Source organism: Lepus europaeus, chromosome 12 (genome assembly GCF_033115175.1).
Source record: "Lepus europaeus isolate LE1 chromosome 12, mLepTim1.pri, whole genome shotgun sequence".
Taxonomy (NCBI): Eukaryota; Metazoa; Chordata; class Mammalia; order Lagomorpha; family Leporidae; genus Lepus; species Lepus europaeus.
In genome coordinates this window covers 39,692,265-39,715,944 of record NC_084838.1, presented here as the reverse complement: position 1 = coordinate 39,715,944, position 23,680 = coordinate 39,692,265, and the positions used below count along the sequence as shown (strand labels likewise).

At 42.2% G+C, this 23,680-nt stretch overlaps 1 protein-coding gene across 4 annotated transcripts in view; it reads left to right on the top strand.

Moving 5' to 3' along the window:
• Positions 1-23,680, top strand: part of UNC13B (unc-13 homolog B) — a 224,691-nt gene that overhangs the window by 40,864 nt on the left and 160,147 nt on the right. For 3 of the 4 annotated variants that reach the window (XM_062208010.1, XM_062208006.1, XM_062208009.1), the window contains exons 2-3: positions 12,459-12,488; positions 16,230-16,329. In XM_062208010.1, the coding sequence (XP_062063994.1) occupies positions 12,459-12,488; positions 16,230-16,329 (130 nt within the window). Of the gene's footprint in view, positions 1-12,458; positions 12,489-16,229; positions 16,330-17,964; positions 18,033-23,680 lie in introns of those variants that run through there. The other variant, XM_062208011.1, reaches the window with a different exon arrangement.

Below are 23,680 nucleotides of genomic sequence, written 5' to 3'. Positions count from 1 at the left end.
TTATACAAGAATGATTTTTCACTGCATAGTTTTCTTCTCAGCCTGAGTGTTCAATTTTGATGGAGCTATTCATAAAGGACGGGGAAGAAAAAAAGACATCTTGCTAGCCAGCAGACAGCTGAGTCATGTTGGCCCCATGGTCAGTTGACTGACAGATGTCACAGTATTGAGGGTGGCTGGGTTCAGGTTCCTGTCTATGATGCAAGGAAAGAATCTGAGGATGAGATGTAGGTAGAAGTCTGCAGAGAAGCAAGATTATTTGATTGCAATGCGAAGTACACACTTGAGGAGGAGTGCAGGTATGTCCAACAAGCTTCAGCTCAATCCCTTTATGGGGCGTAGGGATGGTATCTTGGGTGGAGCTTAATTACATTGAAATGGGTGGGGTTTGCAGCGAGACTTGAGCATTACCCATTTTCTTGCTTTTTTTTGGTACTCGGCTATGTCATGTGTCAAGTGTGTGATGGCAGTAGGTGTGTTGGTCCTCAACTCATTATAATGTTATTATAATAAAATAAGGGTCACCATGAAGATGCAGCAGGCAGCCATATAAATATTAGCCAACACTGATTGTAAGTGGTGAAACTCTGGAAGTTGAGGTTTTTTGCCACGTGGAACTGGGGCACGGTTTGGGCAGGAGGTGCTAAAGGGAGGGGCTGACATCCTCAGCTACTCCTTGCTAGCTGCCTTCCTGCCTACATCAACAGTTAGTATGTCTTTATGTCTAAATATTTGATAAATGTAAAAGTATAATATAAAAGGGATAGGCACTGTGGTGTAGCAGTTAAGCAACCCCTCGGGATGCCCGCCCAAGTGCCTGGTTTGAGTCGTGGCTACTCCATTCTTCTGATCCAGCTTGCTGTTAATGTACCTGTGAGACAGTGAATGTGATGGCTCAAGTACTTGGGTCTGTGCTGCCCACGTGAGAGATTTGGATGGAGTTCCTGGCTCCTGGTTTCAGCTTAGCCCTGCCTCAGCTGTTGTAGGCATTTGGGGAGTGAAGCAGCAGATAGAAGGTCTCTTCCTGCCACCCTCCATCACCCTGCCTTTCAAACTAGTCTTTTATTTTTGAAGTTTGATATGATAGAATATACAAAGATCTAATTATAGCTACATTTAAAAATATATATCATGCGGCTGGTGCCGTGGCTTAACAGGCTAATCCTCCGTCTTGCGGCGCCAGCACACCAGGTTCTAGTCCTGGTTGGGGCGCCGGATTCTATCCCGGTTGCCCCTCTTCCAGGCTAGCTCTCTGCTATGGCCCGAGAGTGCAGTGGAGGATGGCCTAAGTGCTTGGGCCCTGCACCCACATGGGAGACCAGGAGAAGCACCTGGCTCCTGGCTTCGGATCAGCAAGATGCGCTGGCCGCAGCGGCCATTGGAGGGTGAACCAACAGCAAAAAGGAAGACCTTTCTCTCTGTCTCTCTCTCTCACTATCCATTCTGCCTGTCCAAAAAAAAAAAAAAAAAAAAAATATATATATATATATATATATATCATGCAAGATAGATTGAAGATAGGGCAATGGATTATATATGATTCCTATATTTTAAAATGTTTTATTTTTTAAAAATTTATTTTCTTTGAACAGCGGAGTTAACAGAGATAGAGTGAGACACAGAGAGAGAACTTCTGTCTGCTGTCTCATTCTCCAAATGGCCATGCTGACTAGGGTTGTGCCAGGCCAAAGTCATGAACCAGGAGCTTAATCTGGGGCTCCCATGTGGGTGGCAGGAGCCCAAACACTTGGGCCATCCTCTGCTGTCTTCCAAGGCACATTAGCAGGAACTGGATAAGAAGTGCAGCAGCTGATACATGAACTGGCACCCATATAGGATGCTGGTGTGGAATTCTGTCCCCAAAATGTTAGTTTTTGAATGAAAAGGAAATGGTGATTATTTTGGTAGGTGATGTATTTCTTTAATGATAGATTTTGAGGCAGGAAGGTACAAAGGGATGAGTGCCGTAAGACTTTGGATATCGAGTCATGAGTTTAACAAGCAAGAACGAGCAGGTTAGCCTTTCCCTGTGTCTGGAGAACCAGGTCACTGGTTGCAGAGTCAGTGTGAATAGGATTATTTCCTATAATCTCAAGGGTGCCAGTTGTAGATTTGATTCTACAGCAAGGTCAGAGACACTCAGGCACTGAAGTAATGGTTTTTTTTGGTGGATTAGAGACAGTTCCTACATGATCTTTTATTTTTGCATACTTATAGGGAGCCTTGGAGAAAATGTTCTGTGTATTTTCTCTGTAGCTCTTCCTGAGTTTTCATGGTGGCTGGAGTTTTATGAGAACCCAATATTGTCTAGTAACTATTTCTTTTCTGTGTATTCTCTCTCTCTCTCTCTCTCTCTCTCTCTCTCTCTCTCTCTCTACCTTTACACATAATAATGTGGAATAGGAGGGACTGTGTGCCAACCCCTCTTAGCTTTGACATTGAAAATACTAATTTAAATTAGCTTCAATATTAGATATCAGGTTTGTTCAATCTGATTTTTTAGCATTCTGGAGGAAATCATTGATAGTGATTGATATATAGTTTTTATTTAAATTTTATATCTGATTTAAAAATTTTATAAATGATAACCATTTCTTTTAATGAGTTGTCAATATAAATATGTGTAAGGATTTTAAGACTTAATTTATCTGTTAGTATCTACTGATTTCTGGTGATACTGAGCTTGCCTGCCTGCCTGCCTGCCTTTCTCTCTCTCTCTCTCTCTCTCTCTCTCTCTCTCTCTCTCTCTCTCTAAAGAGAACTCGTGTCCTCTGGCCCACTCCCCAAATGCTTGCGATGCCTGGCGTCAGGCTAGGGCCAGAGCCAGGACCTGAGAATGCATTCTAGGTTTGCCATGTGGGTGGCAGGAACCCACTTACTTGAGCCATCGCTGCTGCCTCCCAGGGTCTTAATTAGTAGCAAGCTGGAATCAGGAGCTGGGAATTGAACCCAGACACTCCATTTAGAACACAGGTGTCTTAATGCTGACTTCTGAGCTTGGATTTCAGTAGTAAAAGAAGGGAACTTATTTGTGATGCTGGTAATTCAATATTGATATAAACAGGCAAGAACATTTTGAGAAAGAAGTTTTCAAGCTTAAATAGAGGAGCATTGTGGCTTAGTGGGTAAAGCTGCTGCCTGCAGTTCCAGCATCCCATATAGGTACCGGTTCAAGTCCTGGCTGCTCTGCTTCCTATCCAGCTCCCTGCTAATACACCTGGGAGGGCAGCAGAGGATGGCCCAAGTGCTTGGGCCCCTGCACTCACGTAGGAAACCTAGAGGAAGCTCCTGGCTTCAGACTGGTTCAGTTGTGGTCATTTGGGGAGTAAACTAAGAAATGGAGGACCTCTCTCTCTCTGCCTTTCAAATAATAAATAAATAAATATTAAGAAATAGAGGAGCTAAAGTCCTAATGACATCAAAATTAATTTAGCTTTGCATAAACAAATAATGCGTCATTACCAAGGTAAGCTTATTTCAGAAATGGAAGAGTAGTTCATCATCTGAAAATCTGTTAATGAATTAACACTCTAAAGAGGAAACATGCTAGAACAATGAGCATTCATGATAAAAACTCATATTAAACGCAAAAGAGTTTTTTTAAAAATTTTAATTTTTTAAAAATTTATTTGACAGGTAGTTATAGACAGTGAGAGAGAGACAGAAAGGTCTTGCCTCTGTTGGTTCACTCCCCAAATGGCTGCTACGGCTGGCGCAGTGCTGATCAGAAGCCAGATGCCAGGTGCTTCCTCCTGGTCTCCCATGCGGGTGCAGGGGCCCAAGCACTTGGGCCATCCTCTACTGCCCTCCCGGGCCACAGCAGAGAGCTGGCCTGGAAGAGGAGCAACCGGGAGTAGAACCCGGTGCCCACATGGAATGCCGGTGCCGCAGGTGGAGGATTAACCATTTGAGCCACGGTGCCAGGCCAAAAGGGAGTTTTCTTAACCTGATAAGAAAACTTTACAAATTTGGTAAAAGGCATACATCTGTAGATTTTTTAAAAAAAAACTTTTTTCTTTATTCAAAAGGCAGAATTATAGAGAGAAAGGGAGCGAGAGCAAGAGAAAGAGAGAATGATAATCTGCTAGTTCACTCTCCAAGATGACTGCAATGGCCAGAGCTGTACCAGGCCTAAGCCAGGATCCTGAAGCTTCCTCCAGGTCTCCCACATGGGTACAGGGGCCCAAGCACTTGGGCCATCTTCTGATGTTTTCCCAAGTGCACCAGTAGGGAGTTGGATTGGAAGTGGAACAGCTGGGTCTCAAACTGGAGCCCCTATCAGGTGGTGGCAGTGTTGCAGGCTGCAGCTTAACCCCGTATGCCACAATACTGCCCCCACCTTATCTGTAGATTTAATAAGTTGAGAAAACTCTAAAGATGAGCTGAGAGAGAGGGGAGAGAAACGGTGGAAGCGCTGGCTCCTGGGGGACCAGGCTGAGCAAGCAGGGGGAAGCCCTATCTATTGGAAGCTTATAACCGCTCCCATCACCATTGAAAAGTGAGCTGTGCACCCCCACTCCCCCGTCTCCAAGCCCCTTTTCCCGCGGGGCCAGCCGCCCACACCCCCGGCCCCGCGTGGAGTGCCAAGGCCCGCCCCGCCCCCTCCCCGGGTCTGGAAGTGAGATTGCACATGAACTACTGTAAAGGAGGAGGAGCGGCGTCGAGAAATGTGAACCGCTAGAGTATCCGTGATATGAGAATAAACTAAACGCCTTTGTAACAAAAAAAAAAAAAAAAAAAAAAAAAATTGAGTTGTGGACCAGAAGGTGGGGCCCTGCACACTCGAGCTAGTACTTGCCTCCACCATCACTGAGAAGTGAGCCAGGCTCCAGTAGGCGGGACCCACATACCCACTGGCAACACGCAGACCCATAGCAGCTCATAACAGAAGAAACCGTGCCCACAGGAAAGTCGCCACAGAAAAGCAACTAGACCCCTCCCCCCCAACACACACACACACACACACACAAATGCCAAAAGGCAAAGGAAGAACACTAAATGAGAATAAGGAAGACACAATGAGTCCCCCAAAGGAATCCTACCACACTTCAATAGTAGTAGGGGAAGATGAAGAGAAAGCAGATATGCCAGAAATGGATCTCAGAAAATTAATCGTCAGACTACTTGTAAGAAGCAATCAGAAGCAAATTCACAAACTAAATGAAGTTTTCACGTGAAATTGAGATATTAAAGAGAAGCCAGAATGAAATACTAGAAATGAAGAATTTAATAGATCAAATAAAAAATGCAGTGGAAAGCCTTAACAACTGAATAGGTGAGGCAGAAGAAAGAATATCAGAACTAGGAGACAAACTTCTGGAAACTTTACAGTCAGACCAAAGAAATGAAGAAATTAGAAAATTAAACACTGGAAATCTACAAGATACTATTAAATGACCCAGCATATGGGTCCCAGGAGTTCTGAAGGCGTGGAAAGAGAGAAAGGATTAGAAGGCCTTCTTAATGAAAGAATAACAGAAAACTTCCCCAATCTGGAGAAAGAAAGACTTCCAGGTACAGGAAGTACACAGAATTCCCAGTAGACAAGACCAGAAGAGATATTCACCATGACACATTGTAGTAAAGCTCTCCACAGTGAAACATAAAAGAAGATCTTAAAATGTGCATGAGAGAACTGCCAAATTACATTCAGAGGGAACCCGATTAGACTTACTGCAGACTTCTCATCAGAAACCTTACAGGAAAGGAGAGAATGGCGAGATATATTACAAATCCTAAGAAGAAAAAAAAAAAAAAACCTGTCAACCCAGATTACTGTGCCCTGCAAAGCTCTCATTTAAGAATGAAGGTGAAATAAAGATCTTCCATAACAAACAGAAATTGAAAGAATTTGTAACTACTCGCCCAGCCCTACAAAAGATGCTCAAGGGTGTGCTACACACAGAAACAGGAACATCATTATTGAAGAGGTGAAGACAGAAAATTGCTCAGTAAAAGTACAAAGGAAATCCAAAATAAAAAATAGAAATATTTATGGAAAACTAGCAGGACAAAGTCGTTACTTATCAATAGTCACCTTGAATGTAAATGACCTTAACTCTCCAGTTAAAAGATACAGACTGGCTGAATGGATTAAAAAAGAAAACCCATCTATTTGCTGGCTACAAGAAACACATCTCACAAACAAAAGTGCACACAGACTGAAAGTAAAAAAAGGATGGAAAAGGATATTCCATGTTAACAGAAACCAAAAAAGAGCTAGTGTAGCCATCCTAATATCAGACAAAATAGACTGTAACACAAAAACTGTTAAAAGACAAAGAAGGCCACTATATAATGATTAAGGGATTACTTCAACGGGAAGATGTAACTAATATAGTTGTATATGCACCTAACTACAGGACACCTGGCTATTTAAAAGAAATGTTAAGGCATCTAAAGGGAGACATAGACTCCAATACAAAAGTAATGGGGAACTTCAGTACCCCACTTTCAGCAGTGGGCAGATCAACCAGACAGAAAATCATCAGGGAAACAGCAGAGTTAATCGACACTATAGACCAAATGGTCCTAACAGATATTTACAGAACTTTTCACCCTACAGTTGCAGAATACACATTCTTCTCACCAGTACGTGGAACTTTCTGTAAGTTTGAGCACATGCTAAGCCATAAAGCAAGTTTCATCAAATTAAAAAATCAAAATCATGCCATGCATATTCTCTTACCACAATGGAGTGATAGAAGAAGGGAGAGAGAAAGAGAGATGTTCATCTGCTGTTTCACTCCTCAAATGACTACAGTGGCCAGGGTTGGGCCAGGCCAAAACCAGGAGCCTGGAACTACATTTGGGTGTCTTATTGTGTGTACAGGGACCCAATGACTTCTGCCACCTTTGGCTGCTTTCCCAGGCACATCAGCAGGTAGCTGGATCAGAAGTTGAGCAGTTAAGACTTGAACTGGTGCTATGATATGGGAGTCAGGTGTTGTAGGCAGGGGCTTAACCTGCTGTGCCACAATACTGCCTCAATATCTGACATTTTTAATCTCTGTACTGAGATAGGGTCTTCCTTTCACCAGGTGTTCACTGAAACAGATAATTCTAATGCTAATAACCAAAAACAACAAAACAGTTAACATATTTTAGAAAACTTGAAAAAATATTCAAGAGATGGCAAAAGCAACATAGGATTTAAGATAGCTGCTATAGTTATTATTTGATTTTAGTCTTCAAAATCTATATTTCATGTAAATCTAGATCCGTTGGAAGAAGACCACTTACGAAAAGGAAATATGGGTGCTCCAGTTGTCCTGATTCAAAGAATTTAATCCATTCAAGACTCAGAATAACTAAGATTGTCAAACATATTGAGAATGGAACATGAATCAGTCCCTGGTGTTTCTCATAATGTGAGCACCTCCTTGTGGTGAATGAGAGCCGTGAAATACATAGCTTTTGCTTTGTGTAACCAAAGCTGTATTCAAGTACAGCATGTCATACAGTGCAGAATCATGCCTACATGTAATTTCCTGTGTTCTCTGTGTAGAACCTAACCCCATATAAGATGCAATTCTGTTATAGTTTTGATTAGTTAATACCCTCACCAAAATCTTAGCAAATTATCCCTGTAACTATTGGTGCAAATTTCCTATAATCCTAATAATGTAGATCTATGTTCTTCACCGACTCTTTGTTGCCTCAAATGTAAAAGCACCTAAGATGTGTCACTTAATTGCAACTGATATGAGATTTTCTTAATTAAAAAGCTGAGCTTTTTTTTCCTGTTACATTTCTGCCACTAATGTGGACATTTTTACTGAATGAGTTATTGATGTTCAACTTCAACAAAAGTTAGTGAATAGAGGGATTGTCAGAGACAAACAAGAACTGTGGAGACCACCATTGTGACACAGTGGGTTAAGCCATGGCCTGTGACACAGATCCTATATGAGTGCCTGTTTGTATCCTGGCTGCTCCACTTTCTTTTCTTTTTAAATTTTTTTTTTCTCTTATGACAAATTTTCAGACATGGAAAAGTTTGAACAAGCCTATGTAGAGCAATCAATCATATAATCAACACCTGGGTTAAATAATTACTATTTTGCCATATTTGTTTTTAGAAAGCTTTCATTTACTATAAATTTCATAGGTACAGCTTTTGGAGTATAGCAGTTCTTCCCCCAATACCCACCCTCCCACCCTCTCTCTTGTCCCACCTCCTACTCCCTCTCCCATCTCTTTCTTTATTAGGATTCATTTTTAATTATCTTTATATACAGAAGACCAACTCTATATTAAGTAAAGATTTCAACAGTTTGCACCCACACAAAGTATAAAGTACTGTTTGAAGACAAGTTTTACCATTAATTCTCACAGTACAACTCATTAAGGACAGAGGTCCTACATGGGGAGCAAGTGCACAGTGACTCCTCTTGTTGATTTAACAATTGACACTCTTATTTATGACATCTGTGATCACCTGAGGCTCTTGTCATGAGCTGCCAAGGCTATGGAAGCCTTTTGAGTCCATAAACTCCTTCATTATTTAGACAGGACCATAAGTAAAGCAGAAGTTCTCCCCTCCTTCACAGAAAGGTACCTCCTTCTTTGATGGCCCTTTCTTTCCGCTGGGATCTACTCCCAGAGATCTTTCATGTAGGCCACTTTTTGCCACAGTGTCTTGACTTTCCATGTCTGAAATGCTCTCATGGGCTTTTTAGCCAGATCTGAATGCCTTAAGGGCTGATTCTGGGCTGCTCCACTTTCAATGCAGCTCTCAGCTATGGCTGGGGAGGCAGCAGAAGATGGTCTGGGTACTTGGACCCCAGCCACCCATGTGGGAGAACTGGGTCTCCTATGCGGGTACAGGGGCCCAACCACTTGGGCCATCCTCCACTGCTTTCCCAGGCCACAGGAGAGAGCTGGATATGAAGAAGAGCAGCTGGGACTTGAACCAGTGCCTATATGGGATGCTGGCACTGCAGGCAGCAGCTTTACCCACTACACCACAGTGCCAGATCCCTGGAAGTTTTAAAGTTGTCATGTTGGTTTTTAATCCATTTATAATTCATGTTTGTGCTAGCGTGAGGTAAGGTTTTAATAATTTTCTGTATAAATGACTAACTCATCATTACCAGTTTCTCATTTGAATTTATTTTTTATTTTTATTTGAAAGGCAGAAAAACACATCTTCCATTTGCTGTTCATTCCCCCAAATACCTGCAGCAGCCAGGGCTGGGCTTGGCCAAAGCCAGGATTTTCCATCCATGGGTTCACTCCCTAAATGGTCGCAGTGGCCAGGGTGGTCTAGGCTAAAGTCAGGAGCCCAAAACTCCATTCAAGTCTTCCACATGGGTAGTAAGGGCCCAAGTATTTGGGCCATCTTCTCCCTTCCTAGGCACATGAGCGGGAAACTGGAATTGGAAGCAGAGCCAGGACTTGAACCAGGCACTCTGATGTGGGATGTAGGTCTCACAATCAGTATCTTAATCACTGTGCCAAATATTTACCTCCTTTTTTTTTTTTAAGGTATTATAAAGACTATTCCTTATTTTCATCTGATAGTATATTAGTAAATAGCTTACTTATTTAATAGATACTGTACAGTTTTATAGTGAAATTACATGTATTTTACCATTCAGTCCATTCTCTAATCTTTTACAGACATTGCTTCAGTTGATTACCTGATACATACCTTCTGCATCTGGAATTTGTGAAATAACTTTTCATGTGTGTGATTGCTAGTTTTGTTTTGATCATCTATATTGAGATGTAATTTGTATGCACTAACACTTATCAATCTTAAGTGTGTTCTTTGAGTTTTGACAAATATAGTACTGTAAATACTAGTTGAGTTACAAAACAATGCCACCAACCCCAAAAGCTCCTCTGTGTTCGTTTGCACTGGTCTACTTCATATTATGCTTTGCCTTTTCTAACATATCCTATAGAATCATGCAGTGTGTGGTTTTTGTGCGTAGCTTCTTTCATTTAGTATATTTTACTTTTCAGATGCACATGTGTTGTCTGTACCAGTGATTCTTTTTTGTTGAGTACCTTACCATTGGATGGGGATGCCACAGATCTTTTGTTCGTTCACCAGTTGATCAGAACATTTGAGTACTTTCCAGGTTTTGGCTACTATGACTAAAGTTACTGTGACCATTTATGTATAACTACTTGTGTAGAAATATGTATTCACTACTCACTAAATGTCAATCAAATCTCTTGGGGTCTTTTAGAAATTCAGATTCCCAGGCCCCACTGCACTCTGCTGAATCCTGCAGTTTGTGTGTGTGTTTCTTTTTAAAAAAGATTGATTTATTTGAAAGGAGGAGTGACAGATAAAGAGATCATCCAGCCTCCGGTTCACTCCTGCAATGACTGGGGCTGGGTCAGGCTAAAGCCAGGTGTTTGAAACTCCATCCTGGTCTCCCACACTGATGTCAGGGACCTAAGCACTTGGATCACCTTCTGCTGCTTTCCCAGGTACTTTAGCAGGAAGCTGGATTAGAAATAGAGCAGCCGGGCCTCCAACTGTTGCTAATCTGGAATACCAGCATCACAGGCAGCAGCTTAACCCGTTGCTCCACAGTTTGTGTTTAACAACTCCCCAGATGGTGCTGACGTGTGTTGAAGTTTGAGATTCACAGTGCCTTCCCCGGCACATTAGTATTGAAGCAGTCGGGGCTTAAGGCAGCTCCTGCATAGGATGGCAAAGTCGCAGGCGGTGGCTTTACCTGCTGCATCACAGCCCTGGCCCTGAACCATTGTTGTGTTGCTGACTAGCTAAATGGCAAATTTATGCTTATTGATCAGTTAATAATTGCAAATCTTTTTTTTTTTTTTTTTTGACAGGCAGAGTTAGAGAGAGAGAGAGACAGAAAGGTCTTCCTTCCGTTGGTTCACCCCCCAAATGGCCGCTACGACCGGCGTGCTGTGCCTATGCGAAGCCAGGAGCCAGGAGCCAGGTGCTTCCTCCTGGTCTCCCATGCGGGAGCAGAGCCCAAGGACCTGGGCCATCCTCCATTGCCTTTCCAGGCCACAGCAGAGAGCTGGACTGGAAGAGGAGCAACCGGGACAGAATCCGGCGCCCCAACTGGGACTAGAACCCAGACTACCAGCGCCGTAGGCAGAGGATTAGCCTAGTGAGCTGCGGCGCTGGCCAAGTAATTGCAAATCTTAATATTTTTAAGATAGTCTTAGCTAGGCTATTCAGAAAGATGTGTACTTTCTGCTTATGAAAAAGAACACTTATTTGAGAAGAGGATGTGAAGTGACGTGAGGCTACATAGGACATAATGTGACGCAGTAAAAGGTCTTAGCAGTAAGAGCTGTCTGAAAATGGTGGGGGGCTTTTAAAAGACACTGTGTAGCCCACTGCCTCACAGAGTTAAGCAGGGCTTGGATGCCAGCTAATTAATAATTATAATGCCATTTATAATGGAAAGGAGGATGGCAGATCTATACTTTTAAGTATCTTTAAGAGGCATTGCATTTGGGGGTTTCCTTTTATCTCCCCTCCCCCCACCATGACACGTAGACCTAATCTTCTTTATTGATATTTGGTGCTTTCTGGAATTTGGAAGTTCTCCTGCATGTATGGCCTTTGGCCTTTCCTGTGAGCTGGTGTGTGCAGTTCCAGTGTGGGATTGTGTAGTTCTCTGCTGACTTTCTGGAAAGTCTTTTGTTTGTGGTCATTTTAACAAGAGGTCCTCCATGTTCTCAGGAGGAAGTTATTTTTCACTCCTGTTTTAAGAGCTGCTGTCTGAATCTCTCTTGTGCTCCTTTGTAGCATGAACTGAAGGGAGGGAGTTTCTACAATGGGTTTTAAATAAGGAACATTTGTAAGTTAAACCTTAGATATCTAACAGAAAACTCATTGGCTGCTATAAGAGTGATTTGGCTCTCCATGTCCTTGTCAGAAGACTGGAACATAGATTTTCATATTGGATATGAAATTAATTAGACTGATTTGTAAGGGCCTTTCTAATTCTGCTATTTAAACTTTGAACAGAAGTCCCAGATTCTTTTATGAAGAACTATATTTAACAATCACATTCTATGGCCGGCACCATGGCTCACTAGGCTAATCCTCCGCCTGCGGCGCCGGCACCCCAGGTTCTAGTCCTGATGGGGCGCCGGGGTCTGTCCCGGTTGCTCCTCTTCCAGTCCAGCTCTCTGCTGTGGCCTGGGAAGGCAGTGGAGGATGGCCCAAGTGCTTGGGCCCTGCACCCCATGGGAGACCAGGAGAAGCACCTGGCATCTGGCTCTTGGCTTTGGATCAGCGCAGTGGGCTGGCCGTAGCAGCCATTTAGGGGGTGAACCAATGGAAGGAAGACCTTTCTCTCTCTCTCTCTCACTGCCTGTCCCAAAAAAAAAAAAAAAAAAAAAAATCAAATTCTGTCTCTAATGTCAGTACATGATTGATGCTTCAGAAGTGCTGGTTAAGTAAAATGAATTTGCAAAAATTAATTATTATTATTTTTTTTTTGCAGTTAAAAGAGCCAAATTCCAGGGTTCACCAGGTAAGCCCAGCTTTCTGTTATTATGTCCTTTCTTCCCCTTTACTTGCCGTGACTTAAAATAAACCCTTTAAAAATTGTTAATTTCATTTAATTAATTTTTTAAACACTCACTAATCCATTTAATTAGTGATTAAATTGGGGCCTGCGCCGTGGCTCACTTGGTTAATTTTCCGCCTGCGGCGCCGGCATCCCATATGGGTGCCAGGTTCTAGTCCCGGTTGCCCCTCTTCCAGTCCAGCTCTCTGCTGTGGCCCGGGAGGGCAGTGGAGGATGGCCCAAGTGCTTGGGTGCCTGCACCCACGTGGGAGACCAGGAAGAAGCACCTGGCTCCTGGCTTCGGATCAGCGTAGCTCCGGCCGTGGCTGCCATTTGGGGGGTGAACCATTGGAGGGAAGACCTTTCTCTCTATCTCTCATTATCTAACTCTATCTATCAAATAAATTAAAAAATAAAAATAAAAATTATTAGTGATTAAATTAATTCATTAATTTACTAGGTTATGAAATTACTAATTAAAATCGTTGTAAAACATTAAAGAAGCTTGTATCTATTATCTCTAGTTAAAAATTAGTCTTCTTTCCTCTTGGACAACCCAGTTCTTTCTCAAGTAACTAGAACTTCTGATATATTATCTCAGACTTTTTTTGTGTATGTGTATGTATACACAAATGGATCATGCTGTGCATACCTTTGTACGTCATGCTTTTTTCTCCAGCACATCATGAAAATCTATGTATGTATATCTAATTCTTTTATTTTTAAAAAGATTTATTTATTTATTTGAGAGGCAGAATTACAGAGAGGGGGAGGGAGGGAGGGAGGGATCGATCTTCAATCTGCTGGTTCACTCCCCAGTTGGCCCCAACGGCCAGAGCTGGGCCAATCCGAAGCCAGGAGCCAGGAACTTCTCCAGTCTCCCATGTGCATGCGGGGGCCCAAGCACTTGGGCCATCTTCTACTGCTTTCCCAGGCCATTAGCGGAGAGCTGGATAAGAAGAGGAGCAGCTGGGACTCTAACTGGCGCCCAAATGAGATGCCAGCGCCGCAGGCGGAAGCTTAACTTACTAATCCACAGTGCTGGCTCCTGTATCTAATGCTTTGAGATACTGTACAAACGTTTGCTGTAGACTTGTGTCCTAGGTCCCTATTTAATGAGTGTTCAGGTTTTTCCATATTTTTGCTATTATAAGTGACGAATGTTTCTGGGCATTTATCATGGCCCAGTTTTGCAGACATGTGTGCTAGAGTCCAGGAATAGACTTGCTGGGTCAAAGGTATGTATTTTGAAAAAACTTGAGAGCTACTGCCAAACTCTTGTGAGAGTTTTGGCTAGATTATACTGATACCAGTAGTGCATGAGCATTTATTTTCGCAAATCTGTATCAACTGTAAATGTTATGAAAAATGGCACCTGCTTATGTTAATACGCATGTCCTTAATTGTGAATATCAAGTTACAAAGATTTATTCTGGTTACAGCTGAGGAAAGGGGGAGGGGGCTGGTGGGGTTATTGGAAAAATGTGAACATACTTGGGACCCAGGAAAACCTGAAAAACCGGACTTGGTGCAACAGGAAGTACAGCTGTTTCTGAGCCTACTTCTCTCTTTACTGGTTCTGTGTTAGGGCTTCTTTCTCCGAATCTGCTCTTTCTCTCCCAGCTGGCTGTTTATATTTACCCATCTTATACAGGTCCATCTCACAGCTACTCCAGCGGAATTTATTTGCCTGGCCTTCCAGTTTTAGCACCTCCAATTGTCATTATTCTTCCCTCCCTCCACTTCTTATTTAAAATCCATTGAGAGGGAATCACATTGGTCTTGGCTTTTGACCAGCCCTTGGATTGGCTGCTTTTGATTGTGTGTATACCTGGTCTTGTCATTTGTGCACACTTGGTCATGGGGAAGTGGAGTCCAAGATCATGGGCTATACAGAATAGCTCAGTATATGCAGTGCTGCTACTGGATATGGATGGGGATCCCTCTCATATGAATGGACTTTTATCTTTGTAGGTATTTAGTGTTGTTATTTGCTTGCCATATTGATAAGGATAAAATACATAATTTCTAATGATACTTAAAATGAAGATTTGCCTTCTGTTAGAAATATGTGAGAGTCCATTTTCCCATATCTTTTCTAATTTTAAACAATATTTGCCAATTTTATGAGTCAATTATGGTTTGCTGTTTTTCATTTTATAAAACTGTGGTTAATTTGTTACATAGGAAAGCAAACCCTAAATTTAGTGCCCTTAATAATGGCTGAGGTAAATGTAGAAGAGTGAGCACAAAATATGCTGTGTTAAGCGACAAGTCAGACTTCCAAGCTTTGGATTCCATGTTACTGCCTTTATATAGTACTCCCTTTATACTCTAAGGTTAGAGAGTTTCTTTTTCTCTACTCTCTGATGGTGTTTCTTTTTAATGTAACTTGTACTGTGAGCCAAATGAGCTAGATGAAATTTGAAATCCGCTTCCTTGTTGTGGATTTCTCCTCAGTTCTTTTCCTTGTCAACAGTTCTCTTACTATGTCTTATTAGATTTACAAATCTTTCTTATATCATCAATTCATTTTATTTTTCTGAACTGCTTGATGGGCTATAACGTAAGTTTAGTAGGTTATAGTTAACATCTTAGTAGATTAAATTAGAATAGGAAACATCAGTGTATCACTTTTTAAAAAAATATTTATTTGAAAGGTAGCATAATGGAGAGAGAGAGGGAGAAAGGGAAGGGAAGAGAAAGTTAGATACTCTCTATCTGCTAACTTACTCCCCAAATGACTGTAACATCCAGGACTGGGCCAGGCCAAAGCAAGGAGCCAAGAACTCGATTCTGTTCTCCCATATAGATGACAGCAGCCCAAACACTTAGGCCATCATCTGCTGTCTTTGCAGGGACTTTAACATGAAACTGGATTGGAAGGGGAGCAACCAGGACTCAAACCAGCACTCCAATATGGGATGCCTGCATGGCAAGTGACTGCTTGACCTTTGCCACAAGGCCATCCCTGAGTGTATCAGTTTCTTTCTTTCTTTCTTTCTTTCTTTCTTTCTTTCTTTCTTTCTTTCTTTCTTTCTTTCTTTCTTTCTTTCTTTCTTTCTTTCTTTCTTTCTTTTTAAGATTTTATTTATTTATTTGAGAGGTAGAGTTACAGACAGTGAGAGGGAGAAACAGAAATGTCTTCCATCTGTTGGTTCACTCTTCAAATGGCCACAACGGCCAGAGCTGTGCTGATCTGAAGCCAGGAGCCAGGTGCTTCCTCCCAGTCTTCCACGTGGGTGCAGGGGCCCAAGGATTTGGGCCATCTTCTACTGCTTTCCCAGGCCACAGCAGAGAGCTGGATTGGAAGAGGAGCAGCCGAGACTAGAACCAGTGCCCATATGGGATGCCAGCATCGCAGGTGGAGGATTAACCTACTGAGCCACAGCGCCAGCCCCATCAGTTTTCTCTTGTATTTTGTGAAGCTTTTCAGTGTGTGTGTGTCTTCTAGGTCATATATAAAATATATTTCCTAAAATTTGGAAGAAGCACCATATTATATCATGATTTTGAAGGTAGTGTATAGTTTTATAATACATGCAACTCTATGGTGCCTCAAGTGAAGCTATATTGTACAATATATGGCTTCATTTTTTTCTTCTATATGTAATACTTTAATTTGGGTGTGACATATTCCAAGGGCCATGTGAGAATGGATAAGAAATCTGAGTACTATTAATCTTAACTTTTCATTTTTTTCAGATAAATTTAACACGTATGTGACCCTGAAAGTGCAGAATGTGAAGAGCACAACTGTAGCAGTCCGTGGTGATCAACCTTGCTGGGAACAAGATTTCATGTTGTAAGTACTTTGCAGCAGCTGCATGCCTGCTTGTGCTATAATCTTTTTAAGTCATTGCGTTAAAGGAAACAAAGATTTTGTGTATGTCTAAGATTTATAAGATGTACTAATACTGTTAAATATTTTTGAAAACTTCAGTTCAAGGAATAAGTGACGTTTGTGGTAGGTGAAGTACATTTGTAGTTATTTTCTTTCATGCATTCATAATTAAAAGATGAATGATGTGTGTGAGTACCTCATCAGATTTTCTCAGTGGTCAGAATCAGAGCTTACTACAGTATTCTTAACATGCTGTTGAAACAGCACTTTGATGTGGCTATGCATGTGAGATCCTGAACTATTGTCTTTGTAGCTAAGTCATTGACTTTAGAGGATGAATGTTTCTGTGTTCATAATACTTTTGCTTTATGGATTAAAATGTCCCATATTCATTTAATTAACTAAAATGAGTAAACCTTGATAAAATTTTGTATGTAATGGCACAAAATTATTTTTTATCTTTTTTAAAGATTTATTTAAAACAGTTACAGAGAGGGAGAGAGAGCGAGTGATCTCCAATCCACTGGTTCACTCTCCAAATGGCTGCAAGTGGCCACGTCTGGGCCAGGCTGAAGCCAGGAGCCAGGTGCTTCATCCGGATCTCCCACCTGGACTTGAGCCATCTTCCCCTTCTTTCCCTTGGGAGACTGGGTTCTCCCAAGGACTTGAGCCATCTTCCCCTGCTCTCCCTTGGGAGACTGGGTTCTCCCAAGGACTTGGGCCATCTTCCCCTGCTCTCCCTTGGGAGACTGGGTTCTCCCAAGGACTTGGGCCATCTTCCACTGCTCTCCTAGGTGCATTGGGATGCTGGTGCTGCAGGCAGTGGCTTTATCTACTATGCCACGGTGCTGGCCCCCATGTTTTGATTTTTTAAAAAAATATTTATTTTATTTATTTAGAAGGCAGAGTGATAGAGAAACATGGAGAGACAGATCTTCCATCTGCTGGTTTACCCCCAAAATGACTACAACAGCCAGGGCTGCTCCAAGTAGAACCTGGAAGCCTGAAATTCCATCCATGCCTCCCACATGGACGGCAGGGGCCCAAGCACTTGGACCGTCATCTGCTGCCTTCCCACGTGTGTTGGGGAGCTGGATTGGAAGCAAAGCAGCTGGGACTTGAACTGGTGCTCTGATGTAGGATGCTGGCTTTACCTGTGGTGGCTTAGCCCACTGCATCACGACACTGGTGCCACTATGTTTTGATTTTAAGTTATAGCTTTAGAAACTTGATATTCCCCTTTTTCCCCCTTAAATTTCAGTGTTCTTTCTCTTCTCCAGAAAATGGGAGAAAAATATAGAATATCACCAGTGCCAGTTTCCTTATCTGTAAAGGTCTGTTTTTCTTCAAGGTTGTACTTATCCTTTTGGGTGTGCAAGGTGGGCGTAAAGAGGTCAAAGGAGATCAAATATTGAAATTGCTGTGGAATTTGAAATTGAAATTACTTTGCAAGTTTTCTAGTGCAGCTCAGAGAAACATAGGGATGATGATTATTTTTGTAGGGAAAGATTCCAGTTCTCTGGGCTTTTAATTTAAGAATATTTCAGAAAATTTGTGGAAAATAGAATTAAAAGATGAATTTATTTTTGTTTGCAGGTTCTTTAAAAAGTCAATGGAAATGAATATTATGAAAAAAAATGGGTTTTCAAAAATTTTGCACCAAAGTAAGCTTATCTTTTAATTTCATTTTAAATGAACTTTTTTCAAGTACCTCATACATTGCTGCTTATAGTACCATTTAGGAAGGTTTAGTATAATGGTTAAAGGTAGGATTATGGGGGCATAGGTTAAGACAGTGACAGAAGGTTATACAGAAAACAACGTGTAGAAGATGTTGAGGAAGTTGAACCTAAAGATCTGCTTGCATGATTGTGTGAGTGGTATGTCACTCACAAGGACAGAGTTAATGGGAGATCAATTATGGACAAGCTTATATTTGGGATTCTTACAGGGCAGGTAATAAGAGTTACAAAAAGCAGTTAGAAATCTGGAACTGGCACTCAGAGAAGTCAGTTGAAGCTATAGGTGGAGATGAGAAAGTTTAGAGAGAGATTGTATATGGTGAGAAAAGCTACTGGGGTAGAGCCTAAAGAGCACCAGCATTTAAAGAGGAGGACAAAGGAGTGAGGGGAGAGGTAGAAGGAGAGCCAGGTGGTGTCATGGAAACCAAAGCAGAACTGAAGTTCAAAAAGAAACAGACTGGGAATGGGCATTTGGTGCAGCGGTGAAAACACCACTTGTGATGCCTTCGCATATCAGAGTGCCTGGCTCAAGTCCTGGCTCCTCTGTTTCTGATCCAGCTCCCTGTTAATTTACACCCCGGGAAGTAGCACTGATGGCTGAAGTACTTGGGTCCCTGCCCCTCAACATGGAAGAACAGATGGAGTTCCAAGCTCCTGGCTTTAGCTTGACTCAGTCATGACTGTTGTGGACATTTGAGGAGTGAACCAGAGAATGGAAGTCGCTTCCCATATTTCTTGTTAAGTTTTACCATATACCTAGCACTGTGGGGTAGACACATAATATAGGACCCAGTTCTTATCTCCAAAAACTTGTAAGCTAGTTGGATGGCTACTCGAAGCTACAAGGTAGGTGACTAACTCAGCCACATTACCACATGGTTCCAGCTCTGGTATATAAACCTTGTGATCCTGCTGCCCTCTGACTTCCAGCTAGGTGATCACTTCCTATACAGCTCTCTGCAGCATGTGAAATGCTGTGATCTGCTGCCTCCCATCCCTACAGCTAGCTTTATTCTTATGTGTTTAATTTCCTATGTCCTATAACACTTCCTTTTCAACCCTTCTGTGATATGCCTGAATTTTCTTCCCTGTCTCCCACATTGAGATGTGTGAATTTTTCCCCTTTTCCCTTTTCAACATGGGTTTTATTATATATTTTCTCTACCTTTCTGTTCATCTTATTCCTTATTCCTTTTATCTTATCCTTTGTAGACTAGCAACTCCATTACTGGTTGCCTGTCTTTCTCCCTGATAGCAGTATTTACTATTCATTTTGGCATTTCTCATACTATTTATCTTTAATATTTCTGTATCTTACTTTCAGGACTAGATTATTCATTTCTTAAGGGCAAAGAGGGGAGCCAGTGCTGTGGCTTAGCAGGTAAAGCCACTGCCTGCAGTGCTGGCATCCCATAAAGGCACAGGTTGTTATAATTGCAATCTAGTTCCCTGCTGGGGCACCTGGGAAAGCAGCAGAGGACGGCCCAAGTGCTTGGACCCCTGCATCCACGTGGGAGACCTGGAAGATGCTCTTGGCTCCTGGCTTTGGATCTGCTGAACTCCAGCCACTGAAGCTCTTTGAGGGATGAACCAGTGGATGCAAGATCTCTCTGTCTGTCTGTCTCTGTCTCTCTTTCAGTAACTCTGCCTTTCAAATTAATCTTTTTTTTTAGAAAAAGGCAAAGCGGACATTTCTACATATTGATGTGAATTTGTCTAGCCCATAGTCTTTTATACACATATGCACTTATACACTTGATTTAGTTAATTAACAGAGAAGAAACTTTACCAGGGCCCTGGGGATGAGTTATAAAAAGACCTCTCAGCTTCCGCATAATTGAGCCTGTTAAGCAAATGTACCTGAAATGAGAGACTTCTTATAGAAAATAACCTCATTGTTTGGGCCTCACTCCCCAGAGAGTTCTCTGAGAAATAGACTTTTGTCTTCTCTTTTTCTTTTGCAACTCTTTTTATTTGACTGTATATTAAAATTTTTATTCATTTGAAAAACAGAGAAATGAGAGAGAGAGAGAGGGAGAGAGATCTGTCTGCTGATTCACTCCCCAAATCCAGGACAAAGCCAGAAGCCAGGAATTTGAAATGGGTCACCCACAAGAGAGATAGGGACTCAAGCTCTTGAGCCACTATTTGCTGCCTTCCAGGGTGTGTATTAGCAAGAAGCTGGAAAGTGAGACTGAAATCTTAAAAAAAAAAAAAAAAAAAAAGAGGGGGGAGCAGCATTGTGGCATAGGGTGTTAAACCGCTGGTTCGAGTCAAGGCTGGTCCACATTTTTTTTTTTTTTTTTAAGATTTATCTATTTGAAAGAGCTTTAGAGAGGCAGAGGCAGAGAGAAGCCTTCCGTCCGCTGGTTCACTCCCCAAATGATCTCAATGGCTGGAACTCAGCTGAACTGAAGCCAGAAGCCAGGAGCTTCTTCCAGGTCTCCCACGTGGGTGCAGGGGCCCAAGGACTTGGGCCATCTTCCACTGATTTCCCAGGCCATGGGAGCAAGCTGGATTGGAATTGGAACAGCGAGGACTCAAACCGGTGCCTATATGGGATGTCGGCACTGTAGATGTGACTTTACCCACAGTGCCACAGCGCTGGCCCCTGCTGCTCCATTTCTGATCCAACTTTCTCCTAATGCCCCTGGGAAAGCAGCAGAAAGTGCTCCAGGTGCTTGGGTGTCTGCCAGCCACATGGGAGACCCAGATAGAATTCCTGGTTTCTAGCTTCAGCCTGGCCCAGCCCTGGGTGGCATCTGGGGAGTGAAACAGCAGATAGTAGATCTCTGTCTCTCTTCTCTCTCTGTAACTCTGCCTTTTGGATAAATAAATAAGTCTTTAAAAAAAAAAAAGACAAAAACAAAAAACGGAGAGCTGAGATTGGATCCCAGACACCCCAGATCTGGGCATCCCAAGTGGTCACTTAACCTTCTATGCCACATGCTCACCCCAGATTTTCTTCCTGTGTACAAGTCAAAAATTTTTTCTTAAAGATTTATTTATTTATTTGAAAGGCAGAGTTACAGAGAAGGAGAGGCAGAGGCAGAGGGAGTCTATGGGCTGGTTGACTCCCCAAATGTTCGCAACAGCCAGAGCTGGGCCAGACTGAAGTTAGGAGCCAGGAGCTTCATCCAGGTCTCCTACGTGGGTAGCAAGAGCCCAAGCACTTTGGCCATCTTTCACTGCTTTCCCAGGTGCATTAGTAGGGAGCTGGATCAGAAGTGGAACAACTGGGATTCCAACCAGCACCCATGTGGGAAACCAGCACTGCAGGCATCAGCTTAATCTGCTATGCCACAGCACCAGCCCCTCAAGTCAAACTATCAATGACTTCTGGTGGTTTCTTTAATCTGTTGGCTTGAGATGCTATTTAGGAGTTACTTTGGAAATATTTTTTATGTGTCCCCAAGCAATTTTTCTTTTCCCAAATTAAATGAGATACATCAGATAGATTTATGAGGTCCTACATGTATTTTACAAGACTGGTTAATTACCCAAGTGAAACTATGAATTTGTTGGTGCCAGTGCTGTGGCATAGTGGGTAAAGCTGCTACCTGTAGCACCGGCATCCCATATGGGCGCTGGTTCGAGACCCCAGCTGCTCCACTTCTGATCCAGCGCTCTGCTATGGCCTGGGAAAGCAGTAGAGGATGGCCCAAGACTGGCCCCTGCACCCATGTGGGAGACCCTGCAGCTCTGGCCGTAGTGGCCAGTGGGGAGTGAAACATCGGATGGAAGACCTCTCTCTTGCTCTCTCGCTCTCGCTCTGCCTCTCCTTCTTTCTCTGTGTAACTTTCAAATAAATAATTTTTTTTTTTTTTAAAGAAACTGAGTTTGTGCCAAAGTTGTTTCCATGCTGTGAACACCTTGGTGTGGCTGGGTTTAGTTATGTACTTTGTGGCTTTAATAGCTATGCAGATAGCTTAGAAGTTTTTAGAGACAAGAATTGAGTCCTGGGTCTGGCACTATGCCCCAGTGTGTTAAGCTGTACCCCATATGGGGTACTGGTTCTAGTCCCGCTGCTCTACTTCCAATCCAGCTCCCTGCTGTTGCACCTGGGAAAGCAGCAGAAGATGGCCCAGGTGTTTGGTCCCCTGCCACCCACGAGGAAGACCCAGAGAAACTACTGGCTTCTGCCTGGTCCAGACCTGCTGTTGTAGCCATTTGGAGAGTGAACCAGTGGATGGAAGATCTCTCTCTCTCTCTCTGTTTCTCTCTCTCTCTGTTTCTCTGTCTCCTCACTCTGTAACTCTGCCTTTCAGATAAATATTTTTTTTTTAATTGGTTCCTATATTGTGTGTCTAATCCAGTATACCGGGTATATGTATTGTAAGTACTCGGACATATTATTTCAATAGATAGATAAACTCTATTGTATTTATATAAAGGGGACATTTTTTTCTTTGCATATTTTTAACAAACCTGACATGAATTCTTTGGTTATAAATTCACATTCCAAATGTTTGAGTCTGGAAGCATTATCTTGTATTACAATAGGAAAGCCAAGCTTTCTTTCTTTTATTTTAATTTAATTTATTTTTTCAAATTTATTTATTTATTTGAAAGTCAGAGTTACACAGATAGAGGAGAGGCAGAGAGAGAGAGAGGTCTTCCGTCCGATGGTTCTCTCCCGAATTGGCTGCAAAGGCCGGAACTGTGCCGCCCTGAAGCCAGGAGCCAGGAGTTTCTTCCAGGTCTCCCAAATCCTTGGGCCATAGCAGAGAGCTGGATTGAAAGTGGAGCAGTCGGTGTGACCCTATCGGAACAAGATCAAAGTCAGCGAACTCTAAAGGCTTCCATAGCCCTGGCAACTCATGACTAGAGCCTAGGGAGATTACTGATGCCATGAACAGGAGTGTCAAATTGTTAAGTCAGCAACAGAAGTCACTGTGTACTTACATCCCATGTGGGATCTGTCCTTAATGTGTTGTCTAATGTGCAGTGATGCTATAACTAGTACTGAAACAGTATTTTTACACTTTGTGCTTCTGCGTGGGTACAAACTGATGAGATCTTTACTAATTACATACTGAATCGATCTTCTGTATATAAAGATAATTGGAAATGAAAAAAAAAAAACACCTGGTGTTAAATTGGAAATGGCATAGAAAATTAATTAATTTAAAAAAAATATTATGTAGGATCTCTGTCTTTAATGTGCTGTACACTCTTATTTAATGCTATAACTAGTACTCCAACAGTATTTTTTTTTTCACTTTGTGTTGCTATATGGGGGAAAACTATTGAAATCGTTACCTAATATATACAAAACTGATCTTTTGTATATAAAGAGAATTGAAAATGAATCATGATGTGATAGGAAGGGGAGAGGGAGCGGGAGGGGGGAGGGTTGTGGATGGGAGGAAAGTTTTGGGAGGGGGAAGCCATTGTAACCCATAAGCTGTACTTTGGAAATTTATATTCATTAAATAAAAGTTTAATTAAAAAAAAAAAAAGAAAAGAAAGTGGAGCAGTCGGGACTAGAACCGGCGTCCATATGGGATGCCGGTGCTTCAGGCCAGGGCATTAACCCACTGTGCCACAGCACCAGCCCCACCAAGCTT